The sequence below is a fragment of the Ovis canadensis genome, chromosome 3 (genome assembly GCF_042477335.2).
Source record: "Ovis canadensis isolate MfBH-ARS-UI-01 breed Bighorn chromosome 3, ARS-UI_OviCan_v2, whole genome shotgun sequence".
In the NCBI taxonomy this organism is placed as follows: domain Eukaryota; kingdom Metazoa; phylum Chordata; class Mammalia; order Artiodactyla; family Bovidae; genus Ovis; species Ovis canadensis.
The window spans coordinates 205,844,453-205,863,281 of NC_091247.1; the positions used below are offsets into that span (position 1 = coordinate 205,844,453).

Genomic DNA, 18,829 nt, shown 5'->3' on the forward strand with positions numbered 1-18,829 from the left:
ATGTATTAAGTGGAAATGGTAACATATAGAAATTGTAGAGATTAGGTTTATGCTAATCATTTACTGTAAGAACCCAAGGTATTTTGCCAATTTATTACTTAGGAAAAAATAATTTTACAAGAAATGTTTTCACTAGACTCACTTGTAAAGTATAGCCTATTTTTTTTTAAAAGAAAATGATTTGTCATTTGGCAAATGGGACCTTACTGAAAAAGAAGAAAATTTTAAAAATTGAATTTTATTTAAAAAATGGTTTTTTTGGAAGATAATAATAAACTTAAAAACCCAATCCAAGTTGGAAAGAAATGAGGGGAAGGAACTGAAAATACCACTTATTGAATGAAAAGCCAAAAATAATTTGAAAAATTAGTTAACTTGAAAAAAGAGCATACTAGTTAACATTTTTAAACTCATGGAATTTAGCTCAACGAAAGTGTCAGTGATGGTTTTCAGTTATTTATAAACTTATATTTGCATGTGATCAATAAGCAAACAAGGTCCCAATTACTAATTTTCAGGTAATCTGGTTTCACTGAAAACAAAGAATGCAGTTATGGAGTCTATTTTTGTTTATTTGATTTTTTTAAGTTTAAAAAAAAACCTGTAGAGTTACTGCATGTGCCTTAAACATTGTCTTATTAAAAAAAAAAAAATCCATGGAAGATTCAGGAGTTTATAAAAGCAGCAAGTCAAAGTGGGATGTTTCTGGGTATCATGCCATAGGTTGTTGAGTCAGTATCCTCTACCTGGTTTTCATTCACAACTAATCAACTTTGAGACCAGAAACACTTGGTGCAGATAAATGTAGTGACTCTGTGTCCTGAGAATATTTGTCTGTCCAGTTCAGTTCCCAAAACTGAATGTCCTCTGTCCTCTCCCTGTCCCTCTCCCACTTGGCCCACTTCTGCTCTCTAGCTTATTCAGAGGAATTGACTGGATTTCTTTAGAAATTTTTAATTTCCCTGGACCCTCTTCTCTCTCTCTCTGACCACAAGATTCCAATCAAGCCAGTAAAAATAGTGAAACCCATTTTTGTATATTAATGCAGTCATTTAACTAGTCATACAGATAAATACACACAAAGGAACTGAAAAGTATTGCCTTAAGCATTCGAGAATAATGTTGGACCATCTCCAAATGAAACTTTTTGAGAGACCCCCATCTAACCTCTCAGGTCTGGAAATGCCTTAATGCACTCAGAAGGAAATGATTAGGTGCTGTGCTTCTAAATTTAAATTTAAATTTTTTTCCTGCACCAGACATGCAGGAATACTATTTGGCAAGAATAACATGTAAGTCATAATAATTTGAGTTTTTCTTATGTTTATGCATGACACATGACTCTAAAATAATGAACCAAACATTTTAAGTCTCCTCATAACAATATTTTCATGCATCAGTAACTATTTTTATTAATTCATTATGATCAAACAGTGAATTATAAGACTTCTTCAAAGCAAGAGCAAGAGCAAAACCATTTGGCAGAAATTATGTAAAATGTAAGAGTCATCATTTTTCTTCTTTCTGTTGCCTCTTACCTTTATATAGCATTGTCCGGAAGTCTTTACCTTCCCAATAGCTTATGTTTACTCTTGTGAAAACGTTATATTTTTCTGGATAATGAATTTCAAAGAGGACTCCTGTTTCAGGAGAAGGTTTATAGTCATATATTGAAACACTGGTTACAGGAAGAGGTTCTGCAGAAGGAAAGTTAATGGAGAAAGGGGAATTGGGAAAAGAGCAAAATACCATTATCAATACTTGGAAGTGCCAAGGATGACACCTATTAGCATTTTACACATACTTTAATTATCTGTAAGACACTAAACTCCTCAGTACTCCTGAGCTGACTGTTCTCCTTAGCAGTAATTATTTTATGTGGCAATTTCTGCTTTTCAAAAAACTTTCATATTCATTTTTCCAATTGCCTTTTGCAACAATCCTAAGATCTAGGAAGAGCAAATATTCATATCATCATTTAACATAGAAAAATAATGATAACTGAGACTTTAAATTACTTGTCAAAGGTAATTTAACTAGGACATGGTGGAATCTGTATCTACAGATTCCTAGTTCATTTTTCCCCCAAGTCAAGAAAATTTGATATTAATAACAGACAAGCAACAGAAAATAGGCTTTCTGGGAGGCAGGTGCAGTGGTAAAGAATCCACCTGCCAATGCAGGAGATGCAAAGGACTTGTATTGTTGGGTTCCTGAGTGGAGAAGATTCCCTGGAGGAGGAAATGGCAACCTGCTCCAATATTCTTGCCTGGAAAATTCCATGGACAGAGGAGACTTGCAAGCTACAGTCCATGGGGTCACAAAGAGTGGGACATGACTGAGTACAATAGAAAATATGTTTTGGCTCTGACCAGGCATAAATGTTTTAATAATCAGTTATTTCTTCATGTGAGCCTAGCACTTTTAAAATATTAAGTATAAGATTGCAAACCATCCTATATTATGAGAATTATAGTTCATGATATTTATCAACCTTTCTACAGAAGTTTAAAAATGTTTGATTTTTATTTTGTATGAGTTGTTAACATATCACAAAACTTTGTAAATAAATACTCATTTTTAAAATAACAGATTGATTGCTTTACGTCTGAATCTCCTCCATTCCCACTTTTCAGCCCAAGTCTTGTACAATGCCAGAGTCCCTTCACTCTTTAGTAGGAACTAATGAATGAGTCTTACTAGCATGCATTTCATTCAAGAAAATATTTAAAATAATTTGGCATGGAGTTAACTCTTTATTGGCTTCCCTGATGGCTCAGCGGGTAAAGAACCCACCTGCAAAGCAGGAGGTACAGGGGTCATAGGTTCAGTCCCTGAATGGGGAAGATGGCAACCCACTCCAGTATTCTCAGCTAAAAAATCCAATCGACACAGTCTGTGGGGTTGCAGAGTCAGATACGACTGAGCAACAAAGCACGAATCAACTCTTATAGAAAAAACTGATTTTGATTCAAAGTTTTAGCAACAAGAGGATCCTTGGACATCTATAGCCTAAATGAAATAGACTTAGTTTAAGTTTTACACTTTGAAATTTCAATTTCAATAACATAAGAACCCTAACTTTGACTTAGTTCATTCAACAGTTACCTACTTTGTATCAATCTGTAGCTAAATATTTTTTTGTTGTTTTTAAAAATCTAAATTTATATTTATTCTAAATGTTTCTTTTATTTTTGCCAATTTCTGTTTCATTATTGCTTAATCTTTTTAAATAAGTATAATTCTTTCATCTATCATTTTATTCATGATAACATACTACACATTTTTGTTATGTTGCTACATAAAACATAATCCAACATGTGATAATAATTTTGATGTCTGTATGGACACCTTATCTTTGACAAAGGAGGCAAGAATATACAATGGAGTAAAGACAATCTCTTTAACAAGTGGTGCTGGGAAAACTGGTCAACCACTTGTAAAAGAATGAAACTAGATCACTTTCTAACACCGCACACAAAAATAAACTCAAAATGGATTAAAGATCTAAATGTAAGATCAGAAACTATAAAACTCCTAGAGGAGAACATAGGCAAAACACTCTCAGACATAAATCACAGCAGGATCCTCTATGATCCACCTCCCAGAATACTGGAAATAAAAGCAAAAATAAACAAATGGGATCTAATTAAAATTAAAAGCTTCTGCACAACAAAGGAAAATATAAGCAAGGTGAAAAGACAGCCTTCTGAATGGGAGAAAATAATAGCAAATGAAGCAACTGACAAACAACTAATCTCAAAAATATACAAGCAACTTCTGCAGCTCAACTCCAGAAAAATAAACGACCCAATCAAAAAATGGGCCAAAGAACTAAATAGACATTTCTCCAAAGAAGACATACGGATGGCTAACAAACACATGAAAAGATGCTCAACATCACTCATTATTAGAGAAATGCAAATCAAAACCACAATGAGGTACCACTTCACACCAGTCAGAATGGCTGCGATCCAAAAATCTGCAAGCAATAAATGCTGGAGAGGGTGTGGAGAAAAGGGAACCCTCCTACACTGTTGGTGGGAATGCAAACTAGTACAGCCACTATGGAGAACAGTGTGGAGATTCCTTAAAAAATTGCAAATAGAACTCCCTTATGACCCAGCAATCCCACTTCTGGGCATACACACCGAGGAAACCAGAATTGAAAGAGACACATGTACCCCAATGTTCATCGCAGCACTGTTTATAATAGCCAGGACATGGAAACAACCTAGATGTCCATCAGCAGATGAATGGATAAGAAAGCTGTGGTACATATACACAATGGAGTATTACTCAGCCGTTAAAAAGAATTCATTTGAATCAGTTCTGATGAGATGGATGAAACTGGAGCCGATTATACAGAGTGAAGTAAGCCAGAAAGAAAAACACCAATACAGTATACTAACACATATATATGGAATTTAGGAAGATGGCAATGATGACCCTGTATGCAAGACAGGGAAAGAGACACAGATGTGTATAACGGACTTTTGGACTCAGAGGGAGAGGGAGAGGGTGGGATGATTTGGGAGAATGACATTCTAACATGTATACTATCCTGTGAATTGAATCGCCAGTCTATGTCTGACGCAGGATGCAGCATGCTTGGGGCTGGTGCATGGGGATGACCCAGAAAGATGTTATGGGGAGGGAGGTGGGAGGGGGGTTCATGTTTGGGAATGCATGTAAGAATTAAAGATTTTAAAATTTAAAAAATAAAAAACTAAAAAAAAAAAAAATAATAATTTTGATGTCTGTCTTGCTTAGCATAGATTTTGTTTGTTCTAAACCATAAACCCTTGGCCAAATTTTGCTTTCTCATTGTCCCATTTCTTGTTTTTTTCTTCACTGTTTTGAGGCAGTTTAGCATCCTTTCAGCTCACCAGAAGCTGTAGTCTAGGGCCAGGGCATATAATATCACTTTGGGGTACTTGATATTATGGATGATATAGGTGTTTTCACAAACTCGTTCTCTGAGTAAGAGGGTAACTAAGCTTGGTACTTGACAGTAAGACTATGTATCTCTTGCACCCTTAGGACTCCACATGTGCCTTTTTTGGTAAGCAGGGAGAATCTTTGCTTTCAACAGTGAGCCTGGCTCTGTGTCATATCTAACGTGTACAAATTCAATCCTTCCTACCCTCTGGTGACCCAGACTCAGTACTGTCTTCTTTCAGACTCAGAGCACAAAGGCTCCATGACTTCAGCCTTCTTCCCTACTTTCAGTTTCTGATTCATGGAGACACCTATCTTATTTCTGAGCCTAGAAATATATTTCTGGTTTTCTTTTCACTTTGTGGTGGAAGCAAAGAATATACGACAAAGCAGAAATTGACCGCATTATTTTTACTAAAAAACCCTACCATAGAGTCCCATTTTTTCTTTCAATAAAAAATTAAAAATGGCATTTAATAGGGTTATTATTTCCTCATTAGGTGGCCCACATAATAAAAACTATGTTCAAATTGAATATTTCCTGTTTCTTAATTCCCTTTGAACCGTCATGACAGTTCATAAATAGGAAGACTCTTATTAAAGTTCTGGATGTGACTATCTTAGAAGATGAAAAAACGAAAGCAAATGCGGAGTAAGTACTGTTTTAAGAAAGCAGCTGTAGGCTTGTACTTGTTAATATCTGCTAATTGCTGAGGTGATTTCTTCCTGTGATTGCTCTGTTTTTAGGAACTAAAAGGAAAGCTCAGTATCCTTTGCTTCTGATGTGACCAACCTAAGGACATGTGTCTTCTGACATAATCCTCTTGATGGAGACAAACCTGGGCTTAGTCTCCCACTTCTGATGTCAGGAGTAGGGAAAAGGGAACGATCCAGGTCCCAGGCCAGAACTCTTGTCTGATGCTTAGATACAGCCTGGGACCTGACCTAATGGTTCAGCTGTATCTAAGTTGGCCACTGAGTTGAGCTGGCAGCAGCAGCCACCTGTGGCCCAGGAAGGATGTTTAACACTGCATCTACTAACTTAGTTCAAGTCCTCATCATTTCTTTTGTGGGAGAGTAAAATTTGCCACCACAAAATGTGTCTCTTTGGCATGAGGCTTTTTTAAGAAACAGAAGAATCAGGAAGAAACTTTGATCTTCCCCCTAACTGCCTAAAAGAATTTAGATAGAGGGCCTGTCCCTGGAGTAGAGTATCACCAGAGGGATTGGCAAAGAATATGGGCTGGAAGTGGTGAGAGAAACTCAGCAGGGCTTGGAGATCAGAGTCCTCTCTGTGTCCTGTGGTCTCTTCAGGGCCCAGCAAACATTTGTTTATCAAACATCTGCTTTTCCATCTTCATGTACATTGCCTTCCTCCTCCTTTATGGTCTCAAATCACTACCCCAACATCTTCTTTTGTCTTTAGCTGAAGATGGTTTCTAAGGAGAAGGTTTTGGCCACTTCAGAGAATTCTTGTTTTCCTGGGTCTCCCATCTACACAATTGATTACATTTCAGTTTGATTTTCTTTTGTTCATCTGTCTCACATCAATTTAATTCTTAGACCAGCGTGAAAAACCTGGAAGGGTAGGTAGGAATTTCTTCCTCTCCATTCTCCTGAAATATTTAAATAACTTTCTAAATTATTCTTCCTGCCTCCAACCTCACCTTAATTTTTCTTATCTCTGTTTAAATGTTTTAAGCTTTCAGGCTACTTGATATTCTCACTTTTGTCAGTCTCTGTTATAAATCTGTCACCTCCACCTCACTGATTTTTCCCCATCTGATCTTTTCTGTTTCTCCTTTGCTCTCAGCTTCTTGAGAAAATTTCTATTTAATGTCATTGGTATTAATTATACTTAGTGATCTTACACTGGATGCTACAAACTATGTTAAGGAGTTTGTTTAAATTTTTTTTAGTATAAAAAATTTACATCATTTAATAGCACCCACTACCAAATCAGTAATCAACAGCCCACAAGCCAAATCTGGCCTGCCACATGTTTTTGTATGATTTCTGAGCAAAGAAGGCTATTTACAGTTTAAAATGGTTGACAAAACTCAACAGAAGAATACTATTTCATGACATATGAAAATTATGTGAAATTCAAATTTTGCTGTTTTAAAATAAAGTTGCCTTAGAATACAGCCATGCTTATTTGTTTATGTATTATCTATGGCTGCTTTTCTGCTAACATAGTGGAGTTGAATCACTGTAACACAGACCATATGGTCCACAAAGAATAAAATATTTATTACCTAGGCCTTTACAGGAAAAGTTGGCTAACCAGTGGACTAGATTATAAATTAGAAAACTAGAAAAATGGAATAATCTGCCAAAGTCTACATTATGGTTCCCAGATTTCTCTGACTCTAAAGTTCATGCTTTGATCCACTATTCAAAATATCTGCGTGATAATTTGTCCATTCCAAGGCAAGATTCAGAACATGTGTCTTGCAGCTCTGTTAAAAGAGATTTCCCCCAATCAAATTGTATGTCATTCCTTTGTATAAGACCTGTCCTCATTCCTTGTCACTTAAAGATTAAGGTCTAAACACTTTTGTAAAGTATTCAAGGCTATTCCCAATATTTCTAGTGACCTTTTTCTTCATTTTCTGGAATCACAGATGCTTGCCATCTTCACTCTTGGAGTTCACAGGCGTGCCCTGCTACATACCTATGCCTGCATTTTTTAAAATCTATGATTCACTTTAAGTCTGAGTGTAACACTTTCCATTGCTTATGCATTTGGCAAGTTTTCACTAAATTTTTCATCATTGTTTCTTCTGAGGTGCCTTCCCAATGTTTCCTAAGAAGGCTGGGTAGTCTCTTACATAATTCTTTGACAGCACTTATCATATATTTGTAATGTTTTCTTTATCTTTTCCACTATTGTATACCATCTTTGAGAGTGGGCATTTTATTTGTTTCTCTGCCACCTAGGATGTGGCACAGAGAATGCAGACGATGTATAAAGTAAAAACTCAGACATCATTTTTATTTACCATGGCTGCATTTCTATGCCCCATGTACGCTCTGTAGTTATGTCTCTAGGACTTCACAAACACAGGAGACGGTAGTGTGTAAAGAGGATTTCCCAACTTTCTAAGAAGTTGTTTTCATGTATTACTTCATCTCCTGAGAAACTACTCCTTGTTTCTAATGTGCCCATGATATGCTGAAGGTTCTCAAATAGTTAAATATTAATCAGATGTCAGAACCTAAGGGTTATGAAACTCTTGAACTGGCCAAATGACTTGTTTGTGCTGAATTTATTCTTTGCTATGTTCCTCAGCTTTCTCTGAGAGTGCCAGACTCAGAACAACTGTAGAGAGATATCAAAGGGCTGCCCTAGGGCCAATTGCTTTGTCATTGCTTATTTCATGAAGACAAAGATCTAACACACAAGAAACGACTGCATCAAATGTACCCTTTTATTCTCGACTTGTCAGCTATGGGAGCAGATCCTACAAATGTTCCGTAAACTTTCAAGAAACCTTCCCCTTAGAAAAATAAAGATGGGAAAAATACATCATTAGCTGATAAATAATGGTAATTTTAGAGCTCAAAAGTAATCTTAGTCATCCATTTTAACTCTCTTTTCTAAAAGAGGAAGCTGAAACCCAAATAATGTTCCAGAAATATTTGTACCAAAAAACCCAGTTCTTATAGTCCCAAACTATTACTGCTTTCAAAACTGGGATGGTGTAATTAAGTATTTGAAAATGGAATAGAAGGTGAGAGACAATAAACCATCATTAATTAATTTTTACTCTTTAGATATCAATGCAGGTTTCCTCTTTCACTTAGGGTGTAGAAAACTGCAATTCAGTATTATCCCTCGACATCTAACAGTGAGAAGAAAAAGCCAAATAATGCATGAGACATAATTTTTCTTGAGTTTATCAGAGACATGAGATTGCAAGGCAGCCAAATGAACTAAATTCCAAAGACGAGCCCCTCTGGGACACCAGAGGGGACACTGCCGCTCTTTTCCCTTTAGTAGGGCATGGCAGAAAGAAGGAGCACCATTAAAGCTGGAGAGAAGAAAGCAACTAACATTTTCCTGATGCTTACAGGCAGTGTGTGCATTTATGCTCAGTCGTGTCTGACTCTTTGTGACCCCAGGGACTGTAGCCTGCCAGGCTTCCCTGTCCATGGGGATTCTTCAGGCAAGAGCACTGGAGTGGGTTGCCATTTCCTACTCCAGGGGATCTTCCCAACCCAGGGATCGAACCCACAGCTCTTGCAATTCCTACACTGGCAGGTGGATTCTTTCCCACTAGCATTTTCCAGGAAGTCCCTCCCATACATAGAAGATGGCTACATTCCTTGAGATATTTTATTTTCTTTTATTAACAATCGGCTGTTCCTACTATCTTCCCTTTGTTGCAAAACTCCTATATATCCTAGCTCCCCACTTGCCTCCTTGGAGCAGTTTTCTCAGGGTTACTTGAGATGCTGCCTCTGGAGCTTGAAGTTTGCAGTATGTCTCCTGAACAAAACTTAACTTTCAACTTTCAGGTTGTGTGTACTTTTTTTAAGTTGACATGCTAAAACAATAACATTTTGAATGTAATTGGTTAAGTAAACTATGTTATTAAAATTTATTTCACCTTTTCAGAAAATATGTGTCTAGCAGAAAATTTAATATTACAAATGTGATGATTGGCTAGTGCTAGTCTAAAAGACAGAGATTTTCAGATTGGGGGAAAAAAGCAGATCCAACTGTATGCTGTTACAAGAAACCCATTTACCTATAAAGATGCAAGTAGGTTAAAGTATAAAGATGAAATAAGTATACTATGAAAATATTTAAAGAAAACTAAAGTGTCTATATTAATATCAGACAAAATAGACTTCAACACAAGTCATTTGATCAAGGATAAAGGGGGACATTGCATACAGATAAGAAAGTTAACCCATTTCCCAGGCAAGAGTACTGGAGTGGGTTGCCATTTCCTTCTCCAACAGGAAGACATAGTAATCCTAAAAGTATTTGCACCTAACAACATAACAACAGAGCTTGAAAAGAGATAAAGCATAAATTAAAAGACGTGAAAGGTGAAATAAACAGATCCACACTCTCTGTCAATCACTGTTAGAACAAGTTGAAAGCAATTCATTAAGGATAGAAGACTTGAACAACCAAGTGACCTAAACTGACATTTATTATAACATCACTCAACCAGTGCTCACGGAATGCATAACAAGATAGGCCATTCGATTGAATTTGCACAATTGAATTTGCATAAGCGAAGAGGAGCTAAAGAGCCTCTTGACGAGGGTGAAAGAGGAGAGTGAAAAAGCTGGCTTAAAACTTGACATTCAAAACACTAAGATCATGGCATCTGGTCCCATCACTTCATGGCAAATAGATGGGGAAAATGTGGAAACAGTGACAGATTTTATTTTCTTGGGCTCCAAAATCACTGCAGACAGTGACTACAGCCACAAAATCAAAAGACTCTCGCTCCTTGGAAGAAAAGCTACCACATACAAACCTAGGCAAGCCTAGACAAAAAGCAGACATCATTTTGCTGACGAAAGTCCATATAGTCAAAGCTATGGTTTTTCCAATAGTCATCAAAGGATATGAGAGTTGGACTATGAAGAAGGCTAAGCACTGAAGAACTGATGCTTTCTAACTGTGGTGCTGGAGAAGACTCTTGAGAATCCCTTGGACAGCAAGGCAGTCAAACCAGTCAGTCCTAAAGGAAATCAACCCTGAATATTCACTGGAAGGACTGATGCTGAAGCTAAAGTTCCAATTTTGGCCACTTGATGCAAAGAGCTGACTCACTGAAAAAGACCTCGATGCTGGGAAAAAACCCTGATGCTGAGGGCAGTAGGAAAAAGGGAAACAGACGATGAAATAGTTGGATGGCAACAGTGACTCAGTGGACCTGAGTCTGAGCAAACTCCAAGAGATAGTGAAGGACAGGGAAGCTGGCATGCTGTAGTTCATGGGGTCTCAAAGAGTCAAACAGAACTTAGTGACTGAACAGCAACAATGGTCTCTCATTTACTTAGATCAACAAAAAGGCTCTGCAAAATTGCCCAGTTTTTGGATAGTCAACAACATATCTCCCAGCCCACATATCAAAGAATAAAATCACAAAAGAAAATAGAAGATACTTTGAATAGAACTTACTTCATGTGCTAAAATATCAACAAGATATTCCAGAAATCTTTCACTATTTACTTACTTAAATTTCTTTGTGAACCATTAACTAAAAGCTGGCTTCTCCAGCTTTGTCTAATCCAGAGTAGCTGAGCTCATGTTAATGAGTGTTGGGTCAGCAAAAGTCACTACAGCTTTATTTTTCTCTGTGTCTTAGCCCTTTCCCCCCCGGCTCTCTTTCCTGTTACTTGCTTAACTAAACTGAATAAATATTTATTGATCACCAATTAAGCATAAGGGTTATACTAGATGTTCCTTTGACGTTATGAAGATACGTCCCTGTCCTTCACTATCTCCTGGAGTTTGCTCAAACTCATGTCCACTGAGTCACTGATGCCATCTAATTATCTTATCCTCTGTTTCCCCTTTTCCCACTGCCCTCAGCATCAGGGTCTTTTCCCAGCATCGAGGTCTTTTTCAATGAGTCAGCTCTTTGCATCAAATCAGAGGGCTTCTGATTTCAAGGAGTTATATTAGAGGCATTATGTACCTAGATCTGCTGCCTGGCTCTATTAGCTTCTAATTCACTATTTCTGAAGCTTAAGATAGTATTTCACCAAGCAAGTCCATTCTTTGATTCAGTGAGGTTATAGATTTGTTCATTAAATCTTTAAACCTTGAAGGTCTTGGGTCTGTGCCATTCCTGATTTTTAGAACTCAGTACTGTTCCTGGTATTCTGCCAAGGGAAACTTTAATTACTTTTTGACAGACATGTTAAAAATAGGTCCTGTAGGTTGATTCTGCATTCTTGCTTCTTGGTGTTTTTCTTTTTACCCCAGTGTAAATATCACTATGTCCTTCTCCCTAACTGTAGCCAGAAAGATCACTTTCAGACGGCAATTAAAAGGTTGCAGTCGCTGGAAAATTTGCACTGAGGAACAATGAACAAAAAGAACTTTGCTGAGACATTACATTGCTTAAGTGATAAACTCTACCATCTTCTAGATAACAGTTGGTGATGGACAGAGAGGCCTGGCGTGCTGCAATCCATGGGGTTGTAAACAGTCAGACACGACTGAGCCACTGAACTGATAACAGTTTTTATCTATACCTCAGTTTATGGGGCTTCTCTGGTGGTTCTGCAGTAAATAATCCACCTGTCAACGTAGGAGACTCAGGCTTCATCCCTGGGTTAAGACGATCCCTTAGAGGAGGAAATGGCAAGCCACTCCAGTATTCTTACCTGGGAAATCCCATGGACAGAGGAGCTTGGCGGGCTACAGTCCACAACACAACTTAACAACTAAACAACAACAACCTCACCTTATACAGTAGAATTGAATTTTACTTTGAGATTACGTTTTAAAGTCAGAGAGTAAAGTAAAAATCACATATAGATAAAACCACTCCTAAAAAATTTCTAATATCAGCATGACCTCTTAAGGCAGGCGTTACTAAAGATTAAAATGTCAGGCACATTTTATTTTCTCAGTTTTTTTCTTGGGCATTGGAAACAGGCTATTTTCAGGCTGAGGTGGGGAAAAGCAACTGATAAATGATGTCTTTTATTCTCTCTCAGCTAAAAATGTGTAATTGGAATTTGAGCCAGCTAAATATGAGAATAAATTCTTTACTTCAAAAAGCAAGTTGCTTAACATGAGACTATATGTTCTAGTGGGAAAACAAAACTTAATTATGATCATACTATTAAATTATATAATAGCAAATTACATGGTCCAATCATGTAAAATGGCCATTCAGTCTCAAAATACACTATTGAGATTGACTTTTTTGTTTAAAACACATTTTTTTTTAAACAAAAGGTTACAATATAATGTGATCAACTTCTGTGAGAAACTATATTCAAAGTGAAGCAGAACTTTGAACTTTGTCACTGGATTTGAAGGCAGTTGATCTTGCCATTCTGGACTGACTCTGAGAACTAAAAGAGAATACACCCAACAAAGAAACACAGAGGATCATATTACATATGATGCTTACTTGTTAACACAGTGATTGATCTGGATGGCTTGGTAACCACGTTTCCATTTACCACTACCAGAGTGATTACATAATATAGGCCATGATAATTGGCCTTAAAGATAATGGGAGGAGGCAAAGTACTGTTGAATTCCTCAAATTCGAAGAAGTAATTTTTTGATTCACCAGTTATTTTCACAACATACACAGATGATGGACTCATGACGTCTGAAGCTTCTAAAGAGACAGCGATGCTATTATCATCTCGGACAGTTACGTGGAATGTGGTAGCATCCTGTTTAAGAAAACAGAGAAAAAGAAAGTGGAGGTCAAGTTTCAGATTATTTTCATTAAAATTATACGGAGATAATTTCCCCAAAACTAATGTTGTGACAAGCATTGCTTCCTGAAATAAGGTTACACAGGTATTTTTAGTATATGCAGAAAATCAAAAAGAGGAATATTAGCCCTATTGTGGCTGTTGATCTTCTCAGGCTTTTTTACTTTTAGCATTCTTCTGGATTGAAAAGCTACTTCCAATTCATGGATTGTGCCATGTAGTGAACACAAAATAAAAACATCATGGAACTGTGTAAAAATAAGTGAATGAAAATCATCTTGGCACTCAACTTTCAGAGAAGTGCTTGTTTTCATCTCTGTTGAAAAAGCTATATGGTTTAAAGAAGCACTGTTTTACTTGGGAGGGAGTAGTCCTGCTGTAGTCCTAGGAAAATTCTAGAAGAATGTTTCAACGCAGTTATTTTCTCTTTGACATCTCATCTGCCAGTTCTGACAACTAAAAAAAAAAAAAAAAATCAGGGCTGAAAAACCTTATAATCCTTCTCTTTAAATTTTAACCAGCCCTCATTAAAAGAAACCATGATGCTCTTTGAAGAAGGGACTGGACTGAAAAGCCGTGGGCATTGATGGAAAAGTCAGCAGTCAGTGCACTGAAAACTTTGCTCCAAGTCCCCAGGTAATTGTTTATGATCAGTATTTGAAAAATCATTTGTGTAGTTGGTTTAAATAGTCCTGCCTGATTTTTTTCCCACACTCCATAGGCAGACTGGGACATCAGTTCTCTCATCTTGACAAGACTCGTGTACTTCGTAACATTTGCTGTTCTGTTTTACTTTTCCTTCTGGGTGTGTGTGATGTCCAGGACAAATTATTCCACTGCTCTGAGCCTCAGGTTTTTCTTCCATGAAAGTGGGACAGAAAAATTGCTGAAACTTGTCAAGGACTTACAAGCATCCAGGTACCAAGGTAGGTAAGCTATAGACGTAATCATCACATTTAAGATTCATAGGGATCTCAGGAGACAGATATTATTATTTTCAATCTCGGCTTGTAGCTGAGAAAATTGAGAGCCCGAAAGATTAAGTCACTTGATCCAGATCAAACATATAGTTCAGACTCTTAACCACTTATCTGTACAAGTATCAAGCTTGATCATTCCACGTGTCTTTGTCTTCTCCTCTTGACTTATTTTCCTAACATTGAGACTGACACACAGTATATAGCTGATAAGCATTTGTAAAATGAATGAAAGAATTGCTGATTATACTAATTATATGGGAGCCTTCTCCTCTTGGAATTAATCTGCTTATTGATTTTGGCACCTCACATAGTGTCAAGACAAATCAAGCAGGTGACACATCAATCCTTTAAAAGAAGATGCAAAAATATACTGATTTTTTTCTTCTTATTTAATTTTTTAAAGAAACCTAGTTTTTAAAGGTCCTGGTACTAATAAAGAATTGGAGAAGGGCATGGCAACCCACTCCAGTATTTCTGCCTGGAGAATCACATGGACAGAAGAGCCTGGTGGGCTACAGTCCATAGGGTCACACAGAGTCAGACATGATGGAAGCGACTTAGCACCACTTATAAAGACTATCTGGCTATTAAGAGAAGTTTAATTCTATGTTAACATTTTGTAGACTTAATAGTGGTATTGGTATGAATACCATCCCTACCTCACTAGTCTGTAAGTCCTCCAGAGCAGAGACTGTACCTTATTTCTAGCTGTGTCTTCAGCTCTAAGACCAGTACATGGCATACGCCAAGTGGTTTGTGAGCTGAATAGGCCTGGGAAAATTTCTTTAATATGGGACTGTCAGTGCACATTTACTTTATTTTTTAAAATACATTTATTTTACGTTAGTGAAATGGACTCCAAACAATAGCTACAGTACCACTTGCATGCCTGTGTGTTAAGTCACTTCAGTCATGTCCGACTCTTTGTGATGGTATGGACTATAGCCTGCCAGGCTCCACAGTCCATGGGATTCCCCAGGCAAGAATACTGGAGTAGGTTGCCATGTCCTCCTCCAGGGGATCTTCCCTACCCAGGGGTCGAACCCAGGTCTCTTATGTCTCCTGTATTGGCAAGCAGGTTCTTTACCACTAGCACCACCTAGGAAGCCCCCAGATTTGCTTAAAAAAAAATTGGTCTCAGCCTGTAGCACATGGGATTTTAGTTCTGTAATGAAGGATCAAATCCATGCCCCCTGCAATGGAAGCACGGAGTCGTAACCACTGGACCACCAGGAAAGTCCCAGAACTCTTTGTTCACATTTGTCTCTCATCCTCTGATACATGTGCAGATTTTTTAAACTGAGTTCTGTACTTTTGGGATCAAATCTAAAACATGACCCATTCTCCATTGCCAGTGGTCAGGTGGAACATGAGGCTGATGCAAGCCCTGAATATCCAATAGACCTGAAATCTGGTTTTTATACCTTATTGATTACAGAAGTCGATTCACTAATTCAGAAAACAATAAGTTTACAGACATAGAATATGCAGTTCCTAAGAATTCTTTGCTGTATATTTTAACAGCCAGTAAACTGGAAGTGTTTGTGATAACGAAAAGAAGAATAAATAAACTCAATTTTGTAGCGTGTTGAAGAAATATATGTCTCATGTGTCATGATGCTTTGTAGACAGTTACAGCTTCCAGGGAAAGAAACTAATCTTCCAAATGCTAACAACAGCTTTGAGGATGATTGTATCAGCCATGAAAATAAGCATTGGCCCATGTGCTCCCAGGTTGCCAAAAATAAATCAGGGTGGGCTAATCAGATTCAGTCAGTGGAACTAATGAGTAGAAGGCAGCAGGCCAAGTGCGATCTAGGCAGTGAGCCTAAAAGAAATGTCATCTATGCTATTTCTTTCTTCTCTGTCCTCTTTGCTCCAGCTTTTCCTGGAATCTATATTCAGGAGAAAATTCTGAATGTATGCTGCAGGCATGCTATCCTTGCTGAGAAGCAGGGCCAGAAAGAAGTGTTAGAAATAATCTAAATGGATCTGGTGCACTAAGGCAAGGCCAATGCTGATTTATTTGGTGGCTAGAAAAATATTTAAAACTTTTCTTTTTCCTTCTGAGACTGGTAATGCTATTGCTTGACTCTACAGTAAAAATATTTTCACTGAATGTCCTTTGCGGAACAAAGTTTACTATAGGAATTTCTCTGGTCCAACACCCTCATTTCACACTTGAGAGAACAGTGGTGCAAATGTCAGGCAGATAGTCGATGTCAGAACAAGGTCTGGATTCCACACGTTCTGGTGCCCCTTGGTATTTCTCTTTTTCTAAACTGGAGGTACCTGGCTTGAGGCAGCCAAACAGGGCCTGGGGGCTTGTCTTCAGCAAGGAAGGGGAGCCCAGGAGCCTGCCACCTGTTCTATAGCCAGTCTTGGGAGAAAGAAGCTACTGGAAATAGAGTGGGCAGTACTAAAGAGGAGAAAAAATGGGGGATGAATCCCCTCGGATATGGGATAAGGACGTGAATTGGCTACAGGTATGGACTCATCAGAAGTCCAAGAATCTCTTCTAGCACCCTTGACAAAAGTAGCAACTGTGGTGTATTGACCCGTCTCTCTGTCCTTGATCTGTACGAAGCTTTGCACTAAGCATTATATATATATGTTAAAAAGCTGAGACATTACTTTACCAACAAAAGCCCATCTAGTCAAAGCTGTGGTTTTTCCTGTAGTCATGTATGGATGTAAGAGTGGACCATAAAGAAAGCTGAGCACCGAAGAACTGATGCTTTTGAACTGTGGTGCTGGAGAAGACTCTTGAGAGTTGCTTGGACAGCAAGGAAATCAAACCAGTCCATCCTAAAGGAAATCAACCCTGAATGTTCATTGGAAGGACTGATGCTGAAGCTGAAGCTCCAATACTTTGGCTACCTGATGTGAAGAATTGACTCATTGGAAAAGACCCTGATCCTGGGAAAGATTGAAGGCAGGAGAAGGGGACGACAGAGGATGAGATGGTTGGATGGCATTAGCAACTCAATGGACTTGAGTTTGAGCAAGCTCTGGGAGTTGCTGATGGACAGGGAAGCCTGGTGTGCTGCAGTCTATGGGGTTGTAAAGAGTTGGACATGACCGAGCGACTGAACTGAACTGACTGATATATATATGTATATACACGAGAGTTGGACTATAAAGAAAGCTGAGCACCAAAAAATTGATGCTTTTGAACTGTGGTGTTGGAGAAGACTCTTGAGAATCCCTTGGACAGCAAGGAGTTCCAACCAGTCCATTCTGAAGGAGATCAGCCCTGGGATTTCTTTGGAAGGAATGATGCTAAAGCTGAAACTCCAGTACTTTGGCCACCTTGTGCAAAGAGTTGACTCATTGGAAAAGACCCTGATGCTGGGAAAGATTGAGGGCAGGAGGAGAGGGGGATGACAGAGGACGAGATGGTTGGATGGCATCACCGACTCAATGGACATGGGTTTGGGTGGACTCAGGGAGTTGGTGATGGACAGGGAGGCCTGGCGTGCTGTGGTTCATGGAGTCGCAAAGAGTCAGACATGACTGAGCGACTGAACTGAACTGAACTGATACATACATATGTATATTTTCCTTTTATTCCTTACAACCTTCTTTAGAAGTAAGTATTATTGGGACTTCCCTAGTGGTCCAGTGGTTAAAAATCTACTTCCCAATGCAGGGGCAAGGGTTTGACCCCTGGCCTGGGAAGATCTCATGCTGTGGGACAACTCAGCCTGTGTGCCACAACTACTGAGCCTGCATTCTAGAACCTGTGAGCTACAACCAATGAAGCCACCACAATGAGAACCCCAAGCAGCGCAGGAAAAGTGGACCCCACTTGCCACAACTATAGAAAGCCCAAGTGCAGTCAAAAGTAAATAAATAAGTAAATAGTCAATTCAAAAAGAAATCAGTGTCATTATTCCTATTTTACTCAGAGATATTAAATAATTTCCTTAAGAACACACCAATGGACTTGGAATCAGAGGGTCTGAATTTCTATTCTTTTGGGGCAGAGCATTACCCTTGTGAACTTGGGAAATCCCAGGTATCTTTTAACCATAGCTTCTTAATATATAAAACAGGGATAATTCCTATAACTCATGGGATTTTTGTAAGGGTTAGATGGCTTTTACAAAAGTGCTAAAAGTGTGAAATGAATTAATATTAGCTGTATTTCAAAATTATTGTGTTCATCAACTACACTCCTATATAAAATAAAACCTTAAAAAATCAAACTTTAATATGTACAATTTGTATCTGTCAATTATACCTCCATAAAGATGGTAAAAATAATTACCCATGACTGACTAAGCAAAATAGAGACATCTATTTTATAATTATTATTCCATTCCATTAAAGAGAAAAATGCAAGCTTCAAAAAAATTTAAAGTTGTAATTAACATCATGGGCTAAAATTTTCCAATAAGTTAACAAAAAAAAAAAAAAAGGAATATCTTGGAATGTTCCTGATGGTACTGTCTTGCATG

At 37.9% G+C, this 18,829-nt stretch overlaps 1 protein-coding gene across 3 annotated transcripts in view; it reads right to left on the reverse strand.

Moving 5' to 3' along the window:
• Nucleotides 1-18,829, reverse strand: part of PTPRO (protein tyrosine phosphatase receptor type O) — a 275,424-nt gene that overhangs the window by 112,289 nt on the left and 144,306 nt on the right. For all 3 annotated transcript variants that reach the window (XM_069585625.1, XM_069585624.1, XM_069585627.1), the window contains exons 2-3: nucleotides 13,068-13,341; nucleotides 1,539-1,697 (exon numbers count right to left, since the gene is read on the reverse strand). In XM_069585625.1, the coding sequence (XP_069441726.1) occupies nucleotides 1,539-1,697; nucleotides 13,068-13,341 (433 nt within the window). The remainder of the gene's footprint in view (nucleotides 1-1,538; nucleotides 1,698-13,067; nucleotides 13,342-18,829) is intronic.